At 35.0% G+C, this 23,372-nt stretch overlaps 4 protein-coding genes across 5 annotated transcripts; 1 reads left to right on the top strand and 3 right to left on the bottom strand.

Annotated features, from left to right (window-relative positions):
- Positions 1-169: 169 nt before the first annotated feature.
- On the bottom strand, positions 170-3,796 carry LOC18016905 (protein TIC 40, chloroplastic). Its single transcript, XM_006400137.2, has 14 exons — positions 3,601-3,796; positions 3,299-3,416; positions 3,136-3,193; positions 3,035-3,052; positions 2,268-2,583; positions 2,053-2,159; positions 1,873-1,936; positions 1,495-1,579; positions 1,349-1,389; positions 1,086-1,131; positions 892-986; positions 668-771; positions 536-583; positions 170-438 (listed from the first exon to the last, which is right to left on the bottom strand). Exons 1-14 carry the CDS (start codon positions 3,794-3,796, stop codon positions 385-387), a joined length of 1,350 nt encoding a protein of 449 aa, XP_006400200.1. The 3' UTR covers positions 170-384.
- Positions 3,797-6,466: 2,670 nt separating this feature from the next.
- LOC18016904 lies at positions 6,467-9,862 on the top strand. 2 transcript variants are annotated; one of them, XM_024156887.1, is made up of 12 exons: positions 6,467-6,568; positions 6,672-7,037; positions 7,150-7,201; positions 7,285-7,495; positions 7,592-7,631; positions 7,721-8,388; positions 8,470-8,518; positions 8,612-8,740; positions 8,826-8,930; positions 9,009-9,100; positions 9,187-9,340; positions 9,448-9,862. In XM_024156887.1, exons 4-12 carry the CDS (start codon positions 7,482-7,484, stop codon positions 9,715-9,717), a joined length of 1,521 nt encoding a protein of 506 aa, XP_024012655.1. In that variant the 5' UTR covers positions 6,467-6,568; positions 6,672-7,037; positions 7,150-7,201; positions 7,285-7,481; the 3' UTR covers positions 9,718-9,862. The 2 variants fall into 2 exon arrangements, with proteins under 2 accessions (XP_024012655.1, XP_006400199.1); XM_006400136.2 differs by having other exon boundaries at positions 7,278-7,495.
- A 4,267-nt stretch (positions 9,863-14,129) lies between these two features.
- On the bottom strand, positions 14,130-16,372 carry LOC18016903 (transcription factor MYB20). Its single transcript, XM_006400135.2, has 3 exons — positions 16,142-16,372; positions 15,357-15,486; positions 14,130-14,994 (listed from the first exon to the last, which is right to left on the bottom strand). The coding sequence occupies exons 1-3, from the start codon at positions 16,272-16,274 to the stop codon at positions 14,268-14,270; spliced, it is 990 nt and encodes a 329-aa protein (XP_006400198.1). The 5' UTR covers positions 16,275-16,372; the 3' UTR covers positions 14,130-14,267.
- Positions 16,373-20,329: 3,957 nt separating this feature from the next.
- On the bottom strand, positions 20,330-22,827 carry LOC18016902 (probable inactive receptor kinase At5g16590). The gene is made up of 3 exons (XM_006400134.2): positions 21,276-22,827; positions 20,868-21,185; positions 20,330-20,780 (listed from the first exon to the last, which is right to left on the bottom strand). The coding sequence occupies exons 1-3, from the start codon at positions 22,567-22,569 to the stop codon at positions 20,506-20,508; spliced, it is 1,887 nt and encodes a 628-aa protein (XP_006400197.1). The 5' UTR covers positions 22,570-22,827; the 3' UTR covers positions 20,330-20,505.
- Positions 22,828-23,372: the final 545 nt, after the last annotated feature.

Genomic DNA, 23,372 nt, shown 5'->3' with positions numbered 1-23,372 from the left:
TTGCCACGTCACTTCTCTTTCTTTTTTGACCGTCTTTCATAATTTACACAGTATATTGGGATTAAAAAATAATAATTGGTTTCTCTTTCTGCTTTTTGTCAGACAACAAAAACCAAACGCCACCACCTGCACTTCTTTCACGATTCGAATTCGCGACTGCGTTTACAAAGGTACAAACAGTTATTTCAATATATAGAGATGTAGATAAATATGGTTTATACAATTACACATAACAATCTATGTGTGCGTCTCTCTCTAATCTGAGCAAAACTGAAGCGTCTTTGATAAAGTAAACTAAAAAACATGTTTTTTCCTCCTACAAAGCTAAAGAAAGACATGAGATTTGATCCAATAAGATGATAAAACCAAAAGACGTGAGCTTTGTCAACCCGTCATTCCTGGGAAGAGCTGCGAAATCTTGTTGAACACATCCATTACCTGCAATCAAATAAAAACCACCAAGTTCATACAAAAGTGATTGCCTTGAGATGTTTTCACTGCAGAACTAAGTAGCAGAAGACTGAGCTGTGTTTACCTCTTTGTCGTTTTGGTACTTCATGATGTTCATTGGATTCTCCGAACACTGCAACAACAACAACAATCAAATTGAGTGAGATCAAATCCAAAGAAAAATAATATTCTTTATTCAAGCTAATTCAAAACGCACTTCCATTAACGCTGCTTGGACTCTAGGATTCTGGAATGCCATTGCAACATCAGGGTTCTCCATAATCTTAGAGATGACTTCTTCTGGAGTCAGTCCTATTTGATCTGAAATTATCGTCTCAATCCATCAATACTGAGCTTATGTCACAACCAATAATAGTATAAACTTTGTAGCGATTGAGATTTTTTTTTTTATGTTTTCTCTTTGAAGGATTATTTGCTTACCGAATTGCTGCTTCACTTCAGGACTATTCAGGTCAAAATTCTTTAAGGTATCCATCATTCTCTTGTCCCATTCACCACTCCCACTCATATTATTCCTATATCCATGAAAAATAAAATAAAAAGGTAAATCTAAATATATAGTTTAGTGATTCTTAAAAGCAATGGAAAGAAATAAATTTGTAAATGGAACTTACAACATGTCTTGTAGCTGTTGACGGTAATGAGGATTTTTAAGCATCCCTACAAAATTCCAATCCATAGAAAGTGGATAAGAAAAATATCAACTGTGTCTTAAATCAATTTTGGATCAACCTCTAATGCGTTGATGATATATTTTATGGATCCCCTAATATAGCTAGTTCAAGGTTTCCATTCAAAAATGGCCAACGGTTAAACCGTCAGAAGCAATACGAACAACAAAGATAATAATAACAAGATTAAACATAAACAGACTTACATTTGAAAGTTTCTGGGTTCCTCATCTCCTCAGGCAAATGTCTGAATTCATATATGCAATGAGACCAAATTTCCACTTAGCAAACAGTTATGGAGATAAATTTAAGAGAAGCATCGAAACATAACATGGTAGGGAAGATTAATTACGGGTAAACCATCTTCTGAACTGTGGGATCTTCCATCATTTTCTCTAAAGCTTCTACAGACAAACCAGGCCCTCCTTTCCCAGCGCCTGTATAAACAATGGACAGACTAAGAATTCAATTTAAGAACTTAGAAAAGAAAGAGAGGGAACAAACACAAATCAGACGAGAAAAAATCATCAGAAATGAGATATCCAAATCGAGCTAGGCTAATACGAAGAAACAACCTTCCGTTCTGTTCATTCCTCTTTATCACCAATTTAAATATTATCCTTTATTTCTAATTGTTGGCATAGGCTATAATATAAAACGAAACTATCTAGCCTTAATCATGAATCAAGCCCCGTGCACTGCAGGTGACAACTGCTACTCATTAACTCACCCAAAGATTGAAAAACTTCTGAAGCAGTGGCACCATTCGCCGGAGCAGCTCCATTTTGCATAACCTTTACCCAAAGATCAAATGAGAGAGCAAAGAAACCTCCTAGGTTAGCCAAATTAGGTCAGTTTTCAAAATCACCACTTGGTGTGCTGTGCAGATACATAAGAAAAAGTAACTTACATCCTCAAATAAGCGAGCTTCTTTGGGAGCACTAGTTTCAGAGACTTCTGCATAGTTGCTAAATGGACTTTCCTTTGTGGTTTCCTCAGGGGAAACATCTTCAAAGGCTGTATCAAAAGTTAAATCAACTTCCAAATTAGAATCTTAAAAAATGAGAAACCAAGAGGCTTAAAACTTGAGGATACAAGAGGAGATTGATTTCTGATAGAAACTACCGTAATTCTTTTCTTCTTTCTTCGCTTTATTTTCCTCTAGAACAACACTTGGCTTATCCACTTCTGTTTTCTTTGCAGGCGTAGGTTGCGGCTTAGCCGAAGGAGGTGTATCTACTTTTGTTGCTGTCACATCAACAGTAGCACCTGAAGATTGAGATTGGGATTGGAACGGCGAGGAAGTAGGACTTGTTTGAGGAGGAAATGGAAACGGAAAAGGTGATGCTGATCCTGCCGGGAATCCAGGATTATTAAACTGGCTGTTTTGCGTATTCATCTGGTTCATCATTGTCTTCATAGCTGTTTGCATTGCATATTTCTGAAAGCAAGGCAAAAATGTCCAGAGAGAGCAACAGCCAGTTAGAGAATACTGAGAGAAATCATTTTGAACTTGAGAAATATATTGCAATCAAATAGTTACGAAACTTATTATAGGTGTACATACCTAAGTTGCATCACTAAAACCTTAACGTTATGTAGGTTATCTCAAATTTCCGTCTATGAATCAAGTGACTAACTAAAATAAAAGAGAAGCAAATATTTACATACTTGAATTTATGGTTCAAAGAAGTCTGAGCAAACAGTTCACATTGTTAAGATAGCCAATCTAGTGAATACTATTCCAGAAACATAGGGCCTTAAACACTAGAGAGTAGAGACAACATGAAGCATAATTTGTTGTTCTGTAAACGACTAGAGAGCAAAATTCCCATAAAACCATAGTGCCTAGCAAATGGTACATTGGTCAAGAAGAAGATAAAAGCACTCACCTTTAAACTTGAAGTTACCTGTAAATCCCATCAGAAGAAAAGAAAATCAGGTACTTATCGATAATGAAGCAAGAAAGAATATGCATAGAGGAAATACTCACCCATGAGAACAAAGCTGATAGCCCAACACCAACACCAATCCAGAAAAGTGGTGATCCTCTACATAGAAGCCGATAAGTAAAAAACATAAGAAATACTTTAAACTAGAAGCACATTGCCGTAAAAAAAAAAAAGCTTCAACCAGGAAGATGGTTGAAAATTTACATGGTTGATGAAGATGGTGGTGGCACTGCTGCATTAGGGTACGCAACAGAAGTTGTCTGTTGATCACGATTCGAGGAAAAAATACTTGCAAAATCTCTGCTTCTGTGTTTCACAACCACTGAAAATGAACAGAAGATAAATTTAACAATTAGTGGCTTTTACAGGAATTCAAATCCACAATTGTGGTTTCAAAGAGCTAAAGAAATTCATAAGCTTTGACTTTCAATTATACGAATAAAAGTGAGAATTCCCTGAAATTTTCGCATTCTCCATCACAAATCGAGTGGAAGTGCAAAACTAACCAATTTCTCCAGCGTTCTCCGGACGCGAAGAGTGAGATTGAGATTTCGCCGAGGCAGAGATTTTTGAGCAACGGAAGACAACTTTAGGAGTCCGACGCGAAAACCCTACTGGGTTTTTAAGCGAGGAGGTGAAATTGCATCCGATTAACAGCTTGGGAGAAGAAGCTGAACAAGAAACCAGGGTTAGGTTCTCCATATTAATTGTCTCTTTGCAATAAAGAAACAGAAGACCCTAAAACAATTCTGGTGGAGAAGAAGAAAGATATGATGAGGAAGAAGAAGCAGCAGAAGAAATGGAGAAGAGACTCTTTGGTCTAAAGCTACTGTATCCTTCAAGCACGAGGTTTGAGTTAGTAGCGGTCTTGAATCCACTGCAACGAAGTGCACTTAAACCTTATAAGGATTTTACAGGTGGCGAGAACTTGACCGTCAAGATCGTTAAATTTGATCTATAATCCAAGGGTGCGAAAAACTCCTTTCTGATAATTCCAAAAGTCACCCCTTGACCTTCGCTTTAGTTACATTATAGCCCTGCTCTATTTTAAGGAACATTTACCCCCCTTTTTGGTTATAACTTATAAGTTATTTGTCAGGATTAACATTTTAAGTTAAAAAAGTGTGAGTTATATGTACGTAGACTACATACTCAATTAGTTCAATATCACATTATATAAGGGAAGGCCATAGATAGTCAGGAGCATGATGAGTACATAGTTCAGAGTTGTGAGGAAGTTTCATCAACATGTGGAGAAGCGCCTTGTGGGCTGTCAGATGCGAAGACGAGTGCAATGGAAGCTAAAGAATGTGCAACACTATGAGAAATCTACTTATAGCTCTTCTTGTCTGTGTCATTTTCATAGCCGTATAAGTAGTAGGAAGAAGCAAGGCCCAAATAGTCCAGTAGCTCTCACAGACGCAGCTCATCTGTTATCTGATATCTTTGTTATTGACATGGGCCTGGCCATGAAAGCAAACGCAAAGCAATTCAAATGGTCTGGCTTGGTGCTGGTATCTTTGGTTTATGAAGCCATGTAGTAAGACTTAACAACGGCAGAGGCTAAGTTGAGGAATCTGTTATGTTTCTTGTCTTTGCTCTTAGTTTACTCCATTGCAATGCTATCCTGTTGCGTCATGATCATAGTCATGGTCATGACCACCATCATGACCACCATAACCATGATGAATCAGAATCACATATATCTAAAGTCTTGTTTAACGAGTAAAAGATGCAGAGGAATGTCATTCTAGGGAATTCAATACAGAGCCTAGGAGTGATGATAGGAGATCATTGATTTGATTTGCACATTGGTTTTCTCTGTAATTGTCTTGGGGACAACGTTGGAATACTCAGGCTTTCTAGCATTTTCAAATTGTTTGACCTTTGACCATTTTGTTAATATGCTTCAATATTTTTATTTCCCATTGTACGAAGTGTTTTTAACCATTTTGTTATTCATTTAGCTGAACTGTGCAACAGCTGTTAAATGATTAATTTCGGTAATACATACTTTCGAGCATCACTTAAAAAGCTTCGGTTTTTTTGCTGCTTAGTCAATGGGCCAACACTTCTAAAAAGAATGTAATAATCGAGAATCTTTTTATAGATCAATCGGTCATCAAGTAATCCCTAGCTCTTATCTTCAATTCGAAACAAAAATAAAACAGAGTGCAATCTCATGCACAATAACAAAAATTACAAAGCTGCTTCTCAGACAATGGGCCAATAGCTTCCACATATGAGCTTGAGAACATGTTAAGGTTCTTCAAAATTTCAACTAAGAAAATGTCGCATAGAGCTCAACACTGCTCTCTACCTTAATCTAAAACACGAAGGAAAAAGATCCCCTTCAAGCATTTTAGATCAAAGTGTCATCAAGCAACGCAGAGCTCAAAACGACTCTTGAGTACCAAATCAAGTTCCCAGCCCTTATTTTCAGTGTGGTTAAAGCAAGAAAATCATCATAGAGCAGCACACAAAAAAACGAAAATGGAAATCATAGAAACTACTAAAATTAAAAACAAAAAAAATGATACCCAAATATTGATTAAGGGAAGGCTGCTTCTCAGACATTGGGCCAAGATTTTCCACATCGGAGCTTGGAAACGTGTCATGTCTTGATTTAAATCAAGAAAACTGTCGATAAGAGCTCGACATTACTCTCTACCTCAATCTAAACCATGAAGGAGAAGACCTTCTAGCAACTTAGATCAAGGTGTCATCAAGAGACGTCGAGAACTGATCGAATCACGTTCTCAAGCCCATCTTTTCAGTGTGGTTAAAGCAAGATAATCATCATAGAGCAACCAAAAGAAAAACAAATTTCACAAAACCCGGAATCGTAAAAAACACTAATTTAATATGAGGAAAGGTCAATACTTTATCATCGAAATCGGAAGATCTAGAAGAAAACATAAGGCCAGAAAAAGAAAGCATTAGCAAAGAGTTCGAAACAAGTTTGAGAAACATAGAAGTTGTCGAATCTCGAGAAAATGATAGAATCCACGGGGGAAAAAAATACCCAGAATTCTACATGTCCAGAGATTACAAAACATCAATGAAGATGTTTGATTTCGCATCGGAACGTACGATTTTTCTAAGCTACAAGAATGATAAGCTTAAAGAATCACGAATCTGTTCCCTTAAATGCTATTTCCTTAACCTAAGATTTCGCAAAAATCTATACTATTATAACGGAAGTGCATAAGAATCAGTCATGGCGGCGAAATCAAGGACAAAATCTTTATTTATAGCTTAGGTTTAGAATGTATTTATGGGCCTTTAGCTTATCTTTATGGGCCCACCATTAGCCCAAATTAAATTCTCATCGAAAACTGAAGCACCTTTCTCTTTCTTCTCCCACTTGGTTCTGTTTCTGTCGATGAAAGAAAAAAAAAACTTCTCACTTGGTTCTGTTTCTGTCGACTCAGTAAGAGCGTCTCTCTTCAGTGATTAATCGAATTTGCGGAGGTAAGCTATCCGTTTGCTCTGTTGCTTTTCAATTTGGATAGAAACCCATGTTTTTTTAATTGTTCATATAAGTAACAGAAAATTCCTTCTTGTTCGTTTCCAGGGCTCGACAATCTGAGATTCTCCTCTGTTTTAATGTCCCAAGGATATTCATTTCTTCACTATCCTTACGTTTTCAACAAAACCCTTCTATCTTATTACCTTTCGTCTCTATCTCCGTATCACGAAGCTATTGTTGTCTTAACCCAATCAGAAAAAAAAAAACTTTTTTGTTGTATTAACCCAATTTCTTCATTCTCCATGTACTCTGTATCACTCTGATCCGAATGTATAATATGTGCCACGAACCTATCAATATCTCTCCGGCAGAGTCCGAAATCACATTTCCTGAGTTAGACCACATCCCCTTGACGGCACGGCGGAGTTTGTTGCTATCAAGTGAAAGAGTCTCTCAAAGTATTGTGTCTGCGTAAGTACTGTCTATGGTTTACGTTTTTATTTTTCCCAATCCACTTATCGTTTTTGAAAACTTGTAGTTTCTGCTTTCACATATGTTTTCTTTTGTTTCTCCTGTTTTATAGACCCAATGTTGATTGTATCGTGAAAAGGGAAGAGGATTGCAACAGTGAGCTGGTAAATAAGTCTCCTGTTACAGTCAATTTCACCGTTGTTGCTATTAAGTTTACAGAACTGATAATGGAGTTTCCAGGGTGTAGTGTCAAATTGTGGTGCTCCAGAATCTACAAGCATTGGTTGCAGTCAAGGTCTAAATGAATCTGGAAACCTAAGACCACAGAACAACATTTTCGTATGTGGTGGTAATGCCGATGAGAATTTCAACAGAGTGGAACAAATCGAAGAAGGCGCAGGGAGTGATGCTCTTGAACATCTCACACTGAAAGAGAGGCGCAAAATGCTTTTAGAAAGGTGCTTTATTTTTAATGTCACAAGCTTCGCGAATAGTTTTCTGCATCTTTTCACTTGCTCGGGTTCATTTAGTGTCTAATGGTTTCATAATTGTAGTTGCAAGATGGTGGTAAGGTTGCCAGAATCGAATGAAGAGGTAACACAGTGACAAGTTCCTCCGGATTTTGTAATTTTTTGTTTGTGGCATCTGATAGGGCTAACTAGTTATTTGCGTTGGAAGTGCAGGATGATACGAAAGATTGCGATGAAACCGATCTTGATAAAATAAAAGCAGAGGTTTCATGCAAAAATGGGATAGCTTCATCTTCTGCGGTCCGATTCAGTGGTTTTCTAGAGAAAATTGATTCTTTCCTCTATAAAAAGGTTACTATAGCTTCAAATTCCGGAATTCAAGAGAGTGATGCAGCTGCAGCAGAAAAGCCGAGAAACAGTGTAAAAACAGTCAAAACATATCCTCTTCCTTTGGATGTGAGTGAAATACAGTTGAATCTAAAGGTCGAGCCTTTAGAAGATTGCGTCATGGAGAACAATGACGAACGCAATCATGTTACCTCAGAGCAAGTAGAGATCGAAAGAAAGGTGGAAACCCATGATGAAGGTCATGATGAAAATGAGCTAGATTGCGCGAGTTTGAGCTCTCGCTTGAATCGTTGTACATCTGCTCCGAATCCTTCTGTGTTTGTGAAAAACGAAGCAGAGACCGCTAGTGAATTGGATGAAGATGAGATAGACCACATGAAATTAATTGATCGATTAAAGCTTCGATCTTTTCAAGGTTCAGGTCATCATGAAGACCCTCATTCACCTAACTCAGGTTTTAGCTTCTGTACATCTGATGAGTACGTTAAACCTTTGAGGATATTGCGTCCTTGGAAGCGAAAGAGAACCGCCACGTGAGTTTTTCAGTTGTATCCTTTGGTGATATCATCATCTCTGTTATTTTGTGATCTTATGGTATGAAATAATCATTACAGGGACTCAATTGAGACAGCTCTGGAGGAAGATGCTCCTGGTCTTTTGCAGGTATCATAGTTTTCTTCTCAAAATTGAATTTTTAAGTAGCTTGTGCAAATTAAGATTTCTTGAAGCTCGTGTGCTTGAATCTGGTGTTTCCAGGTACTTATTCAACAAGGGGTATCAGTAGATGAACTTAGGCTTTATGGGGAGAATGCAGGTGGAGGTGATTCCTCAGATGATTCTCTTCTCGAAGAGAGCTTCTCGGAGCTCGAAGATGTGATCTCGCAGGTAAATGAATCAGTTATTTATTTTTACAAACGTTGCTTATTAACTCGCATCAAAAGATTGAATCTATTTTCGAAAACTGTATCAGCTTTTCTTTAAACGCGCGACGGGCCCGAAACTTCTTAACTTAAGCTTCTCAAAAGCTTCAAGAACTAGCTATTGCCTGACCTGTCTATTCTCCCTCATTGAACAGGTAAAAACTGGTCTTCTCGTTTTATTTTCTTAAAGATTTTTCCGTTTCTTGCTAACTTGTTTCCTTTTTGTTTTCAAGGCGCGGTATTTGCAGTTCCGCAAATGGCCTGTTGAATGGGGCTGGTGCCGTGATCTCCAGTCTTTCATATTCGTTTTCGAGAGACATAACCGGTAAACTAACTCTCATTCATTCTCTCTCCTTTGATATTGCGGCTCAACTAAAAGTTTCATTGATCATTATTACTTGCTACATACAGGATAGTAATGGAACGGCCTGAATATGGCTACGCAACATACTTCTTTGAGCTCAGCAACACTGCATCAATCGGGTGGCAGATAAAAAGATTAGTCTTGGCCATGAAACTCGCGAGCTGTGGCCGATATCAGCTGATTGAAAACAAGCCATTACTGGTAAAATCTTCTCTTTCTCTCTCTCTCTCTCTCACTGTTCAATATGAATCCGATATGGTGTTAACTAGGGCTTATTAGTCTGTTACTTGGGTGGTTTAACTAAAAAGGTAGGAGAAGATATGACGGAAGGCGAAGCGGAAGTACTGATGAAGTACGGTTGGGTTGCGAACACGGGACTAGGGACAATGCTAAACTACTGCGACAGGGTCTACCACGACAGGAAGAGCCATAAAGAGACATCGGAATGGAGATCTAAGATTTCTAAGCTTCTTGTTGATGGCTATAACAGTGGAACCATTGTCTCAACTTGCATTGCTCATTATTGTGATGTTGATGATGGACTTGACATGGGAGATGTTAAGCTTGAGCCTTGCTGATACTGTGAATCTCTCTGGTGGCAATTAGTGTTTTTAGAGTTTTCAACTGTTGATATGAAGCCTTAGATTGTTTGTTTTATTTGATCAACCAAATTTGTTGGAATCAGTAAGTATTATCAAAAAATATATATATATTGTTTACTCTCTTCCGGTTGTTGTTTTTCTATGTTATTTCACTTATTGTCAGACAGAAAAAAATTCATGTCATTTTACATCACGTTGGTGATGTTGCGAAAGGGTTTTGTTCTGAACAAACCCATTTTGGCAAAGCCAATCCAAAGAAAACTCTTAACAAATTTTATCCTCCTTCGACCGAGTCAAAACTATTTTGGAATTTAGATGGTACTTCAAGATAAAATAAAATTATAAACTGTGATATTATGTATTGCCGATTTAAATTTGATTCGAGATTGGAACCAAGAGCTATCATCTCTAATAATGTCAGGAATTCCACATCATAATGATATTAAAAACTTACAGTAATACTATATTAGAACAGGTAAAAAACATTACACTTTGAGTTTTAATCCCATCAATTTTGAGAGAAGGATGCTTTCATTTATCAGCACGGCCTCCATTTGGCGCACTAAAGTTTTCTAGTGCCAAGGAGAAGCCGAAGGCCGTATAATCGTGGGCCTATTGATATCAGGCAAAAATAAAATCATATGGACGTTAGCGTATATATAGAAGATTTTTCTCTGGCGTATAAAACAGTGAAGACTTGATCACTTTTTGAGACTTGATTCCATTTACATTTTACACATACGACTTTTTGTCAACCATCTTACAAGATTTATACAATAGTAACAATACTGTTTAATAAAATTCTGTTTATGAAATCTCTTAGCACATAAATGACGATGCATCACAAATGGGTGTATTCATTTTAATAAAAATCATAAAGTATATTGTCATAATGCATAAACACTTGAATTACTATTAAAGAAAAAAGAATGACTAGATTACTACAAAACTTGTGTATACATGCGAGATGAAAGCCGAATAATTTTATATCATATATTATGGGTACCTTTGCCAAAGGGATGAAAAGTTCAACAAAAAAAAACAAAAGTTTGTCAAGTTTTTTTTATATATAAAGGTGTGATGGCCAATGTGTCACAAGTAAGAGAACGAAACTATACTCATTCACCAACTTCAACAGTATTATAATCATTGTTGTCGTTACCAAATTCTATTTTTCTATAATTTATTTTAAAAAAATTATCCACCTAACTATTTATGATTTAAAATTCTGTGATAATTAATAATTCCTTTATCTTCAATTCCTTTCTCGTCTCTTTAAACCATCATTCACAGTTCCACTATCACCCTTTTGCTCTTCTCTGTGACAAGTCATGTCTTAGCAATGATCATATTTGTTATGTAAAAGGTTCTTATACATTCACTCTTTTTTTCCACTTTCTCTGTATTTTATAGTTCTTAATTTCTTAATATAACATATATTATACACTTTATGTGGCATAAAAAGGCACGCCTTTATGTTTTCTATCCAACCAAAAATTTGCGAGATTCACAACTATAGCGTGGAGGTTATGTGATTCATTCAGCTAAAAAGCACTTATCTTCTACATTTTCTTTCCAAAATTGAAAAAGGAATGTTAATACGCATGATTTTTTATAACTAGGATAATGCAACAGTTAAGAGCTAATTTTTACGTATTTTTTTAGAGATTTTGCTTTTACACGGCTAACTTTTTGATCGACTTTTATATTTGTATAATCAAAATGTTGGCGTTGGATCTCACATATATACAAGATTTGGTATAAAAAAAGCCACCAAAATACGTGAACAAGTGCAATGTCTTTTCGCCAGCGAGATTAATTCGCAAGATGCCATCTTTCTATAAATCCCATTACCTCGGAAAGTCCATCTCTACACAACCCGTGTAATCGTAGAGGGAAAGTTCGAGTTGTGGTTCGTTAGCTAATTACATGGTGGACTGTTTGGCCATTGGACCACCCAAACAAATTTGATGAAAGGAAGTGTCATACTGTGATCATCAAAAGTACTAAAGATCGATCTTTTTTTTTTGACAAAATGGTTTGGTGAAGGTAGTTACCACTTGTCTATCACTTGTGGTCCAGTGTCTTAAACTTCATACACATACAAAAATACATAATGCACGATATGACCAGTCATATGGGCACAGCCTTATGAAGCCACCGCTGCCCCCAATTTATGGGGTCCTAGATAAATAAGATTACAGACATGTGTCTTCTTTGGATTAAAGGATGAGACCACTTACAATCTTAACATTTAAATAAGGAAATTATATTAAATACTAGTTAAAACAACATTACAACAAACACTACTAAATTAAGAACAACATGTTTAAGAAATATATATTGTTACGTAGAAAAAGACGAGATATTGCATTTTACTTTACTTCAAAATACATTTATATTCAGAATTTAGAGTTGCTTAAAACAGTACTGTTATGTTCATAAAACTCAAGTATAACAAAAAGTAATGTGTCATCTGTTACGTCATGATCAATCATCTTATTATTTTTTCTAACGTCCAATATTCCATTATCCAAAAAATAGACAAACTTTATTACTTTCTTACGCTCATATTCAAAACTAAGACAAGGATTATAGTTATAATATGCAGCATGATAAAACTTTACAAAAAAAACAATTTCTAACTTAAATGTATAACTTTTAGCCTTTTACAGATCGAGTAGACCATTAAAATTAATCTTTTCCATGCAAACAAATTAGTGATATTTGAAAGTTTGATCATCTTTTGAATGATCAGCAAGCTGATACAAAAATTAAGTCATCTACCTTATAGATGTAAACTTTTTCAGTTTTTTCAACAGTATTCTTTTTATTTTATTTAAGGGATATGTCAGCATCGAGACATATACATGGTCGACGGAAAACAACAGGAAAAAACAAACAGATGTGTCATCAGCACTATATACATATAACAATATGTGTAAGTGTACGTATAATAATTGTAGTGCGGATTGATGCATGCGTGGGTCGGTGTATTTTTCGTACTTTTTGAAACATATTTGATTCATCGGGGCGGACCAAGGATACGATTACTTGTGAAAATTATACGAAAATAGTTATGGCCAAATTGAATTTCGAGTTTTATCCATTTCCGATCAATTATAATGTGAAATAAAATTGTTTGTACGTAAAATTATTTCCCACTATTTAGTTGGAACTTAATTATGACATTTTTTATATAGGATTTCGATCAATTTTGTAACTCATAACATTGGATATTTGGACATTTGGACTGCTGTTGGGGCAATCTTAAAAAACGTTTTCGAAACAAAATTTATCTGATAAAATGTTGACGTGAACATTATCATTTTTTGCTCCTTTTGAGTTTGGTATAGATTGGCAACATCGTAAATATTATGACTGTTCAGAAACATAATTGTTTGCCTGATTGCGTACTTGCAATTTGAACACTAGACAATTGAAATTTACGAAATGATCATAAACAAGAACTTCGAATTTTGTAACCAAAATAAAAGTATAGTTAAATTGAGAATATTTGGTAGGTGATACATTAACAGTATTAATGCTAATGAGTGTAGAGAGGTCGATGGTCCACCACAAATGTGCTTTGAAGTTTGAACGTGAGATTGAGAATATTTTGTAGGTGGTTTTTATTAATAAATCCTAAGAGATCATTCAATCATGATTGTGACGTTGTTTTGGTGAAGTCTATCATATATAACAATGGATATCATCACCATGACGCCATCGTCGTATCACCATTTAGTATTTTCCACTTTTAATCGAACAACATTGCGTGTTTTCAAGCAATCTCCAACAATTTTTTTCTTTGTATAGTGGGACTAAGGACTAAGGTATATTATAAGTATCCCGATGAATCGTAAAAACTAAGGTTTATACTAAATAGATGACTCAATGACGTGATGAAAAGTAGATAAAACTTTTGAAATTAAAATTAATTAAGTTCTTTTATAATGGAGGTTATTTATCGGCTAATCACTGCAAAAAAAAACTAATTTTTGACACAGTAATTATACTAATACAAACCACTATACTGCATGTCAGATATGGTGTTATAATAGAATTGAAAACGATTTGATTACTAGACATTAATTGACCGCAAACCTATATAGCGACTAGAGGAATTAGTTTCGCAACGCAATTGGAAGTGCGTTTGTCTATTTTGATTAATTATTCAACGTGTATGTTGGATTTCAAGAATCATATCATGAAAATCATTTGTTCTGTCACTAATTATATAAAGATTATAAACTTGATCAAGAGAATAAGAAATATTATAAGAAATATAGCAATTGGCATACATGCATGAAGATAAAACTTTAATGTGTTTTCATATGTTTCCATAAAAATATGTCAAAAAAAAACAGAGAAAAAAGTATGTTCAGAATTGCAATCTTTGTTACATGTATTTTACACCTAATCATCCACTAAATTGCAACACCGGCCAAACCCAAAGCCGCCACTTCAAAAACAATACTAAATTTTTATTTTTTTAAAAAAAAATCAACAATAAGGGAAAAAACTTAGAGGAGATCAAATGCCCATGAATCTTGATCAAAAACCATTCTTGAACATCCGCTACCATTTCCAACGAAACTATCATCATGATCATTCATAATCAAATCCAAGCTGCTCAAATCATTGATGTCCCACAAGTTCATCGTATCAGCATTGTTGTTGTACTTGCCGTCTTTGTAATTAATGTTATCCTCTGATGAATCATTGGATGAGAGCCACTTGAGGTCAATAATCTCCATTTCATCAAGAAACTTTGAGAATTCATCACCAGGTAATGATGATATACACGACGAGGTAGAAGAGGAAGAGGAAGAAGGCGAAGTGGAGTTACTAATGTTAATATTGGCGTTATCATCATTTTTATGATGATGGGCAGAAGAGGCGTCCATAAAGATCTCTTGTGGATTGAGCAATGGGACTTCATCAATGCAAAATCCATCATCAATAGATATTGAAATTTTGTTCTTGTCCAAAACTTGCTCTAGTTGATGTTGTTCTTGTTTGTCTTTAGTTTGTTGATCTTCGTGATCTTGTTTTCTGTTCTTGTCATCATGAGGCACTAAGCTTTTCTTGCTCCCTTGAGCTTGTTCTGAACCTTCTTGTTCCGAGAGAGGTTTATGGGTCAAAGGGTCAATACCCATCTTCCTTAGTTTTTTCTTTATGTGTGTGTTCCAATGGTTCTTTATTTCATTGTCAGTTCTTCCTGGTAGATGAGAGGCAATCTTTGACCATCTGTTTACAAAATTTAAAAAGATTCAAAAATTTATAAGTGAGAGTTTGACTAAATATTTTGACTGTTCAGTCATTTTCATCAGACCGATTTAATTAAACGATGTAGGTTAAAAATGACGACTAAATAAAGAAGTGAATTAGCCAATCTCTTTCATTCCAAAAGAAGAGATAAAGTTCGAGTTTTGTGTTTTTCCATCACCTAAATAACAATAATATTGAAATCTAATGGCTGTAATCTTTCTATATATTTTTATTATGAGTTAGTAACAATGTCAGAGTTCAAAGTAAATAATGTTTATCAATTAGAAAAAACAATGTTTCCATATATAATAGCCATTATTTTCAGGAGAAAGAGAATAAACCTATTGCCAAGTTGGGCATGAAGATCAATGACCATTTGTTCTTCATATTCTGATAAAAGACCTCTTTTTAAATCAGGTCTTAGATAATTTATCCATCTTAATCTGCAGCTTTTACCACACCTCAATAGTCCTGCATTTAGTTAATAAACCAAAGTAATGAAATTAACGATCAGATTCAACAAAAGTTGATTTATATAAAACATAACTGATTAGGAAGGAACCAGTGAAAAAAAATTGATTATTAACAAATAATAACGTGTGAGGACCACGAGTTGCAAACACTAAGATTTTTTTTGTGTGGCCAAAACACTATGATTAATAATCTGTTTTGTCAAAATATGATTAATAATCTAATACTATGCTTTTGAGTTTTTTTCAGTTCAAAAGATATATATATATATATATACTTTCAAAAAGGAAAGTAAGAATTAAAAGTAAATTTGTTTGATTATTGGTGCACAACAATACATACCTTAACTCATGAATCAGAAAAAAATAGAGAAAATAGCATTAAAGAATCAGTAATCAGGAGGAATAACATGGATCTGTTTAACTCGAAAACTAAACTTGAATTAAAAAAAAAAAAAGGGACGTTTTAAGCACTGATTTTTTTTTTTAACATTAAAAATAAAGAAGTGAACTTTTAAAAATACAAAAATATATCAAAACAGTGTCGGTAAGAGAAAGGGTAAAAGACAAGTATATAAAAAAGTGAAAAATTGAACATGGCCTATCCCAAAAGACGTCGTTTTTGAAAGAAAGAAAGAAAGAGAGAGAATATAAACCAGAAAGCTTGGGAAGAGCTCTCCAACAGCAGTGGCCATTGGTGAGGATGAAGTTGATGAGCTTCTTGTCTTCTTCAACAGTCCATGGCCCTTTCTTCAACCCTACTTTGTCACAACATGGTTGCCTCCCCATATCTCTCTCCTCTCTCTCTCTATTATATAGATATATACTTTATATATAGAGATGTGCTCAATTGGGTACCTAATATATACTTATAATGTTGTATTTCCAAGTCTTAAGAAGCTACACAACAACCTATATATAGTGCGAGAGATTTCAAAACCATGTTTGTGACTTTGTGGACCTACTTTTCTTCTCGTATATTCTATTAATTATAGATTTATCCACCCTTGTAATGATTTAAATCCATATGGAAAGGTCATAATTTGTAGACCTATTGCGAGATGAAGTCATGGTTTTACGCAAAAATTTGGGTTCTATCAATTTTAAAAACATGATAAGAAATAGAAAAATATGATAACATAGATGATAGAGAATAGATTGAGAAAATTAAGTGTAATTATTTTGGAAATGTTTAAATTTTCATTGTTTTTGTTATATAATAAAAATAAATAAAAAGATGAGTAAACTTAAAATCTACTTGTTAAAATATGATTGGCGGGCTTTTTTTAGAACAAGTGCCAACAAAAACTTACAGTACCATAACGTCATCATAGTGTACGTTTCCAGATCCCAATACACAATCTTAGTCATAAACAGATAAACTGGAAATTTGGATTGGTAAAATTTAGAATAACAGAACTCCAGTACAAAAGAATGTAAATTGGAAAAAAATAATAATAATTAATAAGCGAAAAATAAATATAATAAATCGTGTTTCCAGAAAAAGAATTGACAACTAGTAAACCCACTTAGCTTTATAACACACAAAAAAACAAAAAGTAGTTAACCCAGTTAATTGCACAATTAGTAGAGTTTTAATCGTTTAATTTTATTTTTATTTTTATATATAGTGGGCAACAAAAAATTGATCAATGATTATAGTTTGATGATTTATTTAACAAATGGATATTATGTTTATTTTTATAACTTCGATATTTACCGGGGATCTCCATAATAATCTTTGTTAATTTGAAGATATGTACAACAACAGCAACAAAATTTATGTATATAACAAAAAAATCGCAAAAGATCTTATATGTTTTAGTTTGTAAAGAAAACAAAAACAAAATACGACCGTCAATTCGTCATCTTGTGTCATAACTCGAACGAATCTAAAGATGTTAACAAAAAACAAGATTTAAATCCGAACCAATAAACCAATGTGGGTCTATTATCCGTAAAATGATCAAACATAAGGCCCAAGCACTTATAGGCCATAATAAAGTTAAGTATTGTTGGACCGGCCTGAAACTAATTTGCAATCTAAGATTCCAAAACTGGCAATTTTAATCTTTAACGGATCCGGCATAAGCAAATACATAAAGCCCAGATTATTTTGGGTCATAAAGCCCAGCGTTTGGTAAGACAAAAGCGATATAGAAGAGAGAAACAAATCTGACAACTATTTCAAGGAAATTAGTAACTCGACAAATTGTTTCAAGTTCAAAAATAATTATGTAGATGAATGATGTAACTGGAATGGAACAAATAAGGTAAGTTTAGGGAATATTTTTGTAGATATCGTTACATGTAAATAGAAACCAATTCTTTCCCCCGAATTTATATTGTTTTACCCTTTTTGGCCAACAATGTTCTTCTTACTTTTTATCGTTGGCATAATCATTGACATTGGAAAGAAACCGCGTCCAATCCTATCTCGATTAGGTGGCCATGTTGTGTACACTGTCGGTCTCAAACAACCTTACAATTTTTTTCTTATGAAATCTCACGAGGACAATATTTTTTTCAACCTTCACGAGTCTATGTAATTGTTTTTATCCACATATACTAATATATACATCTTATTTAGAACTAATTTTTTTTATTATTATTTGTATTGTTTTTTCTGATCGAACATTTGATGGCATCTCAATCAATTTATTTTCCAGCTCATGCATTATTATTCTTTTCTTTTTGTACAGGCCCATGTATTATTAGTATGCATAATATTTGTTTCAAATATTATCATGGTTGTTAATTTGTTAATAATTCTGATATACAATTAAAAGAAAGTTGTTATCATATTCGGGCAACCATGTGTCAAACAAAGTGTGTACTATAAAAATACAATGAATAAGTGGTCGTTTGATGATTTTAATGAGCTGGCAAAAGTTATAGTTTAAATTTTAGGAAAATGAACAAGTTGTAAAGGCTTAAATATTTTTTTTATATAAGGATTTGACAGGGTAACCCTAAGATAAGAGATGTGGCATTTTCTTGGGCAAAGGTATGTGCATGTGAACCCACATGGATATGCGTTAGAACAAAAGAAAAAATGATGTGTCCATGACTACGTGTAGAATGATTTATGCCACCTGAAAAAACTGATCAACAAGTAATACTTTAATACTAATTGATTTATGTTTTCTAAAATACAACATTTACATTTTGTTTAAAAGAAAACCAACTTTTACAAATTAAAAATCTAGCTCGAAATTTCAACAGAAGAAAATATTTCTATTATGAAGAGGGTTCTTAAAGAATAATAGAAAATCAAGTTTCAGAAGTTGTGGGTGTGCTTCGCCCAGAGTTTATGATTTTTTTTATTTTATTTTATGTAGTCACAACTGTAATTTCGAATACTAAATTTTCTCACAGATAAAAATATTAAAGCTACTCCCATTTTAGCATCTACAACATAATTAACGTTTTCAATAAATGCTACAACAACGAGACAAGTAGACTTATAAATTGTTTTTGATGTCGATGGATTCAATTCGGGAAAAATAATGCTTTGGCTGATTTTTTTTGATATCTCTAGGTCTACTATAGGCCATGAATCTCATTCTCGTACCAGGGTCAATTAGCTATTCTAAAAAGTTTCCGAAGACTTGTCATCTAGATAGATACTATCATACTAGTATGACTTAATACCTTCGTGATTTATTGATAACAAAAATTATGTTTCACCGTCTTCAATGGACCTTTGAAACACATTTGAATGTAGAATTCTAATTAAATAAATTTCAAAGATCAATTATATATTGACGATGTAGAAAATGAAACCAACATCTTTTTTTTCCTGACAATATACCTAAATAGGTTTGAATGGCTAACAACAAAATGTTTCGTCTGTAGTCGATTACAGTTTAAATTAGAATTTAAAGATAGTTTTCGTATATACTTCCCTCGTACGAAGTCGCAAAGCATATACACATTATTTGTAGCTAACAAGTAAGAGTAATCATTATGTTTAACAAATATGGTTAGGCTAGTTGATTATGATAAACTTGATGTAACTGTAATGATAAATTTTAACAAGAGCGACCAAACATTTTAAATGTAGATGTGTGGCATCATCAGGATGCCCATCAATTTCGCTTAAACTTCCAAACTATACCAATATCAACAACTAACAAACATTTTCTTTGTATCTTAACCAATACATAAGATAAGTATATTATAGGTCATATATATATAAATGATGTACTCAACTAATAATTTCATACATTAAGTCCTTAAATGGTTCTGAAACCCTGTATATCTACAATATATATTTCTTCTGTTTTATTCCTAAAGTGACTGATTCGAAATCTACTTTAAAGGCTCAACTGCTAAAGGAAAGACGAAGAAACTTTTGTTTTAATGGCCTTACCAAATCATTCAATTTGAATTTGAAAGGTGCCAAGGTGGGGGCTCGCTTGGGAGATTCAACTAAGCAACTTGAATAGACCCGTTACCTAAAGTTATATTTATTTCATGGAGTTTGTGATATGTATGTAGATACTTAGTCTTAGTCACCTTTGAAATAAAACTTGAAACTGAAGAAAGACAGAAGTTATTTGCCGTTGACTTGTTCATAAAAAGTTATTCTGATTGGTCGGAGTTGGAAGAAAGGACCAAACAATTTACCAATTATATCATATTTTCTCACCTTTTTATTTTTTGTTTTGTCAACTTTTGTATTTTTAGTACTTTGACAATTCTTGGTGCCGTTTTATTGCATAGTTATACGCCTTATCCACACAAGTAATAGGGAACGTATGGTATGGTTGGAGAGAAGAGTGGGCGGCCGATAGAAAAGGAGACATATATTTTTTTGGTCCAACACTCAACAATTGATATATTTAAACAATTCATAAAAATCGTCAACTATGGAAAAAAAAAAAAATCTTCAATGTATTTCTGAACTGACTTCAATAATCACCGAACAAACTATTTAAAGAAATTCAAATTGAGACCAAACAATTTTGAAATCGATCAATTTAGACCCCACCACCGAAAAAGAAAAAGAAAAAAATCAATCAGACAAAGGACCTGGTGAACCAGACGAACGAGAAACCTCCTCGATGAGCCTCGTGACTTCAGGCATTGAAGGACGACTGTCTGGATATTGAGCCGTACAACTTATACCAATCTTCAAAAGCCTGATCATGTTCTCATTACCGTCCGCTTGATACCTTGTTAGCTCTGGATCAAACACATCTGACGGTGATTGTTGTTCAGTGATTGATGAAACCCATCTCGGTAAATCTACTCCTTCTTCGGTTAACTGCTGGTGCGTTGGAGATTTCCCTGCAAGAACAAAAACAAAAAAAAATTACATTTTGACCGATGAAATCAGTAAAATGGAAATGTGGTTTTAAAGATCTCTCCTTGTACCTGTGAGTAATTCAAGAAGTAGAACACCGAAGCTGTAAACATCAGCCTTTTGGGAAATTCTACGAGCATCGGTTACTTCAGGAGCACGGTAACCATCAATGCGGTTAGGTGTAGATGTAGGACTGATCATAGGAGCAAGACAGTAGTCAGAGACCTTAGCCTCAAAGGATTCAGACAAGAGGACGTTAGAAGATTTAATGTTGCCATGAGATGTTGTCGCGTCACGTGAATGAAGGTAACTAATCGCTCTCGCAGCTCCTAGAGCTATACCGGCTCTTGTTTCCCAATTCAATGGACTCCTACCACTTCCTTTGTTCCCTGTGAATTCAAAAGAATTGGATTTTACTATCTATGATCACTAAAAGAATCGAAATTGCAGAAAATAATTGAAAAGAAAAGGTTTTGTACCGTGTAAAAGCGCGGACAAGCTTCCTCTGGACATGTATTCGAAAACGACAAGCTTTTCATCGCGGCTGAAGTAATAAGCGATCAATGTCACGAGATTGACATGGCTAAGTGATCCAAGAACCTGCATTTTCTCTCTAAACTCTTTCTCAGGCACCACCACATCTCTCAATCGTTTCACAGCCACCACTAATCCGTGATCAAAACTCGCCTTGTACGATGATCCCAGTGTTCCTTTACCAAGAACTTCCGCAGAAGCCTTTAGCAACCCATCGAGATCGAATTCGCCTAACGACTTCACGAAAAATGTCAGATCTTTACTCACTGCAGGGGTCTTTGATGCACCGTTTTCAGATGACGGTGGTGCACCGTTAGCCACCGGGTGAGCGGCATTGGCCACCGCCGATTCCTTGGCCACGGCGGCTGATGAGGTGGGAACAGGAGCTGCTTCGATGTTTCTAGACTGGACATTGTCCTCTTTCTTCTTCTTTCTGCAGAGACAGAACAAGATCAGGAAGAGCAAGAGAAGCACGACGAAACAAGCAATCACTATTCCGGCAATAGCTCCGGCGGATAACTTGTCGCTGTTGCCTTTTCCGACTGTTTTAGTGCCGTTTCCGGCGACGGTGACGGAACAAGCGTCCAACGGCTTCCCACAGAGCGAGTTGCCTTCAAAAGCGGTTTTGGGCATACCCGACAACGGATCCGGTATCGACCCGTTTAATTGATTCGATGAGACATTGAATTGCTGAAGCGGAATCTTGATCTCCGGGATCGAACCGGTGAGCTGATTATCCTGCAAGTAGAGAGTAGCTAACCGGGTCGCAGAATTGACATTATCCGGGATCCGACCCGAGAAGTTGTTCTGGGCAAGGTTGATCCGAATCACGCTAGGTAAAGTGAAGAGAAACGAAGGAATCTCGCCGGAGAAGGCGTTTCCTTGGAGATACAAGTATCGGAGGAGAGTTAGGTTAGCGAAATCCGGCGGGATTGGACCGGTGAGGGCGTTGAATCGGAAAGATAGGGTTTCGAGCTGAGTTAGGTTTCCGATTGCGATTGGCAACGGGCCCGATAAACCCACACCGGGTAATCGGAGTGCTGTGACCCGACCCGCATTGCATTGAACTCCTCCCCAAGTACAAGGTGGTGCGGTTAGATTCCAGAGGAGAGGACGGCCATGGACGCCGTCGCGGAGAGCAATTAGAGCTCTTCGATCAGCTTCTAGATCTGATTTCACGGCAACGAGACAGAAGAAGAAGAAGAAGACGGAGAGACCTAAATTGGTCTTGTTCTTCATCTTCTTCTTTCCAAAGTTTAATCCTTTTCAACACTGAATGCCTCTCTCTCTCTGACTAAGATCGATTCGGAAGATAGGTTTTTAGAGATTTTGTCGGGAAAATCTTTGTATTTTCCGACTACGTGTAGAACAGTGTTTGGAGAGAGAAAATACCGGAAGAAAATCCTCTCACTAATTTCAGCTCTCTCTCTCTCTCTCTCTCGCTGGCTCTACGAGAAGATGATGAAGGATGTGAGAGAGAGAGAGAGAGGGACTATAATTGCAGACTGCAGTGAATGGAAAGAAAAAGTTAATTGTTGAATTTTACCCTTTTGCAGAAACCTAGAGAATCTTTCCACTTTAATATTCATTATTTTATTCAAAGCAAGAGGATAATCAATGAAATATTGTCTTTCCTCTTGTTTTATTTTAATTTACATTTTAAGTAATAAATCCTCTGGTTAATATAGTTTCATGTAATGTAAAATCTTGGGAGATTTATGAAAAATTGTATAATAAATACTTTTATTAAAATTATTATATAGTTTTATGCGAAATTTAAACTAATCTCCGTTTACGTAGCTTTGTTTTTTTTTCTTTCAGTAAATGATTTGGGTCCCAAATGATTTTAACGTTTAGTAATATGTTTTTGTTTCGGTATATTTTATACTGCTTGTCTATGGGAAACAAGTAACTTTTTTTTAGTCTTCGAGTTATATGTCTAACTCGATACTATGAACTGTCTGAACAACGACTAAATTAAGTTCTCGTCTGATATGTAAATATATATATATATATTTATATATATATATATCAAAAAGTTG

The sequence above is a fragment of the Eutrema salsugineum genome, unplaced genomic scaffold (assembly GCF_000478725.1).
Source record: "Eutrema salsugineum unplaced genomic scaffold, Eutsalg1_0 scaffold_2, whole genome shotgun sequence".
Taxonomy (NCBI): domain Eukaryota; kingdom Viridiplantae; phylum Streptophyta; class Magnoliopsida; order Brassicales; family Brassicaceae; genus Eutrema; species Eutrema salsugineum.
The sequence above is the reverse complement of the archived record's forward strand: the minus strand, read 5'-3'. Positions and strand labels throughout refer to the sequence as shown.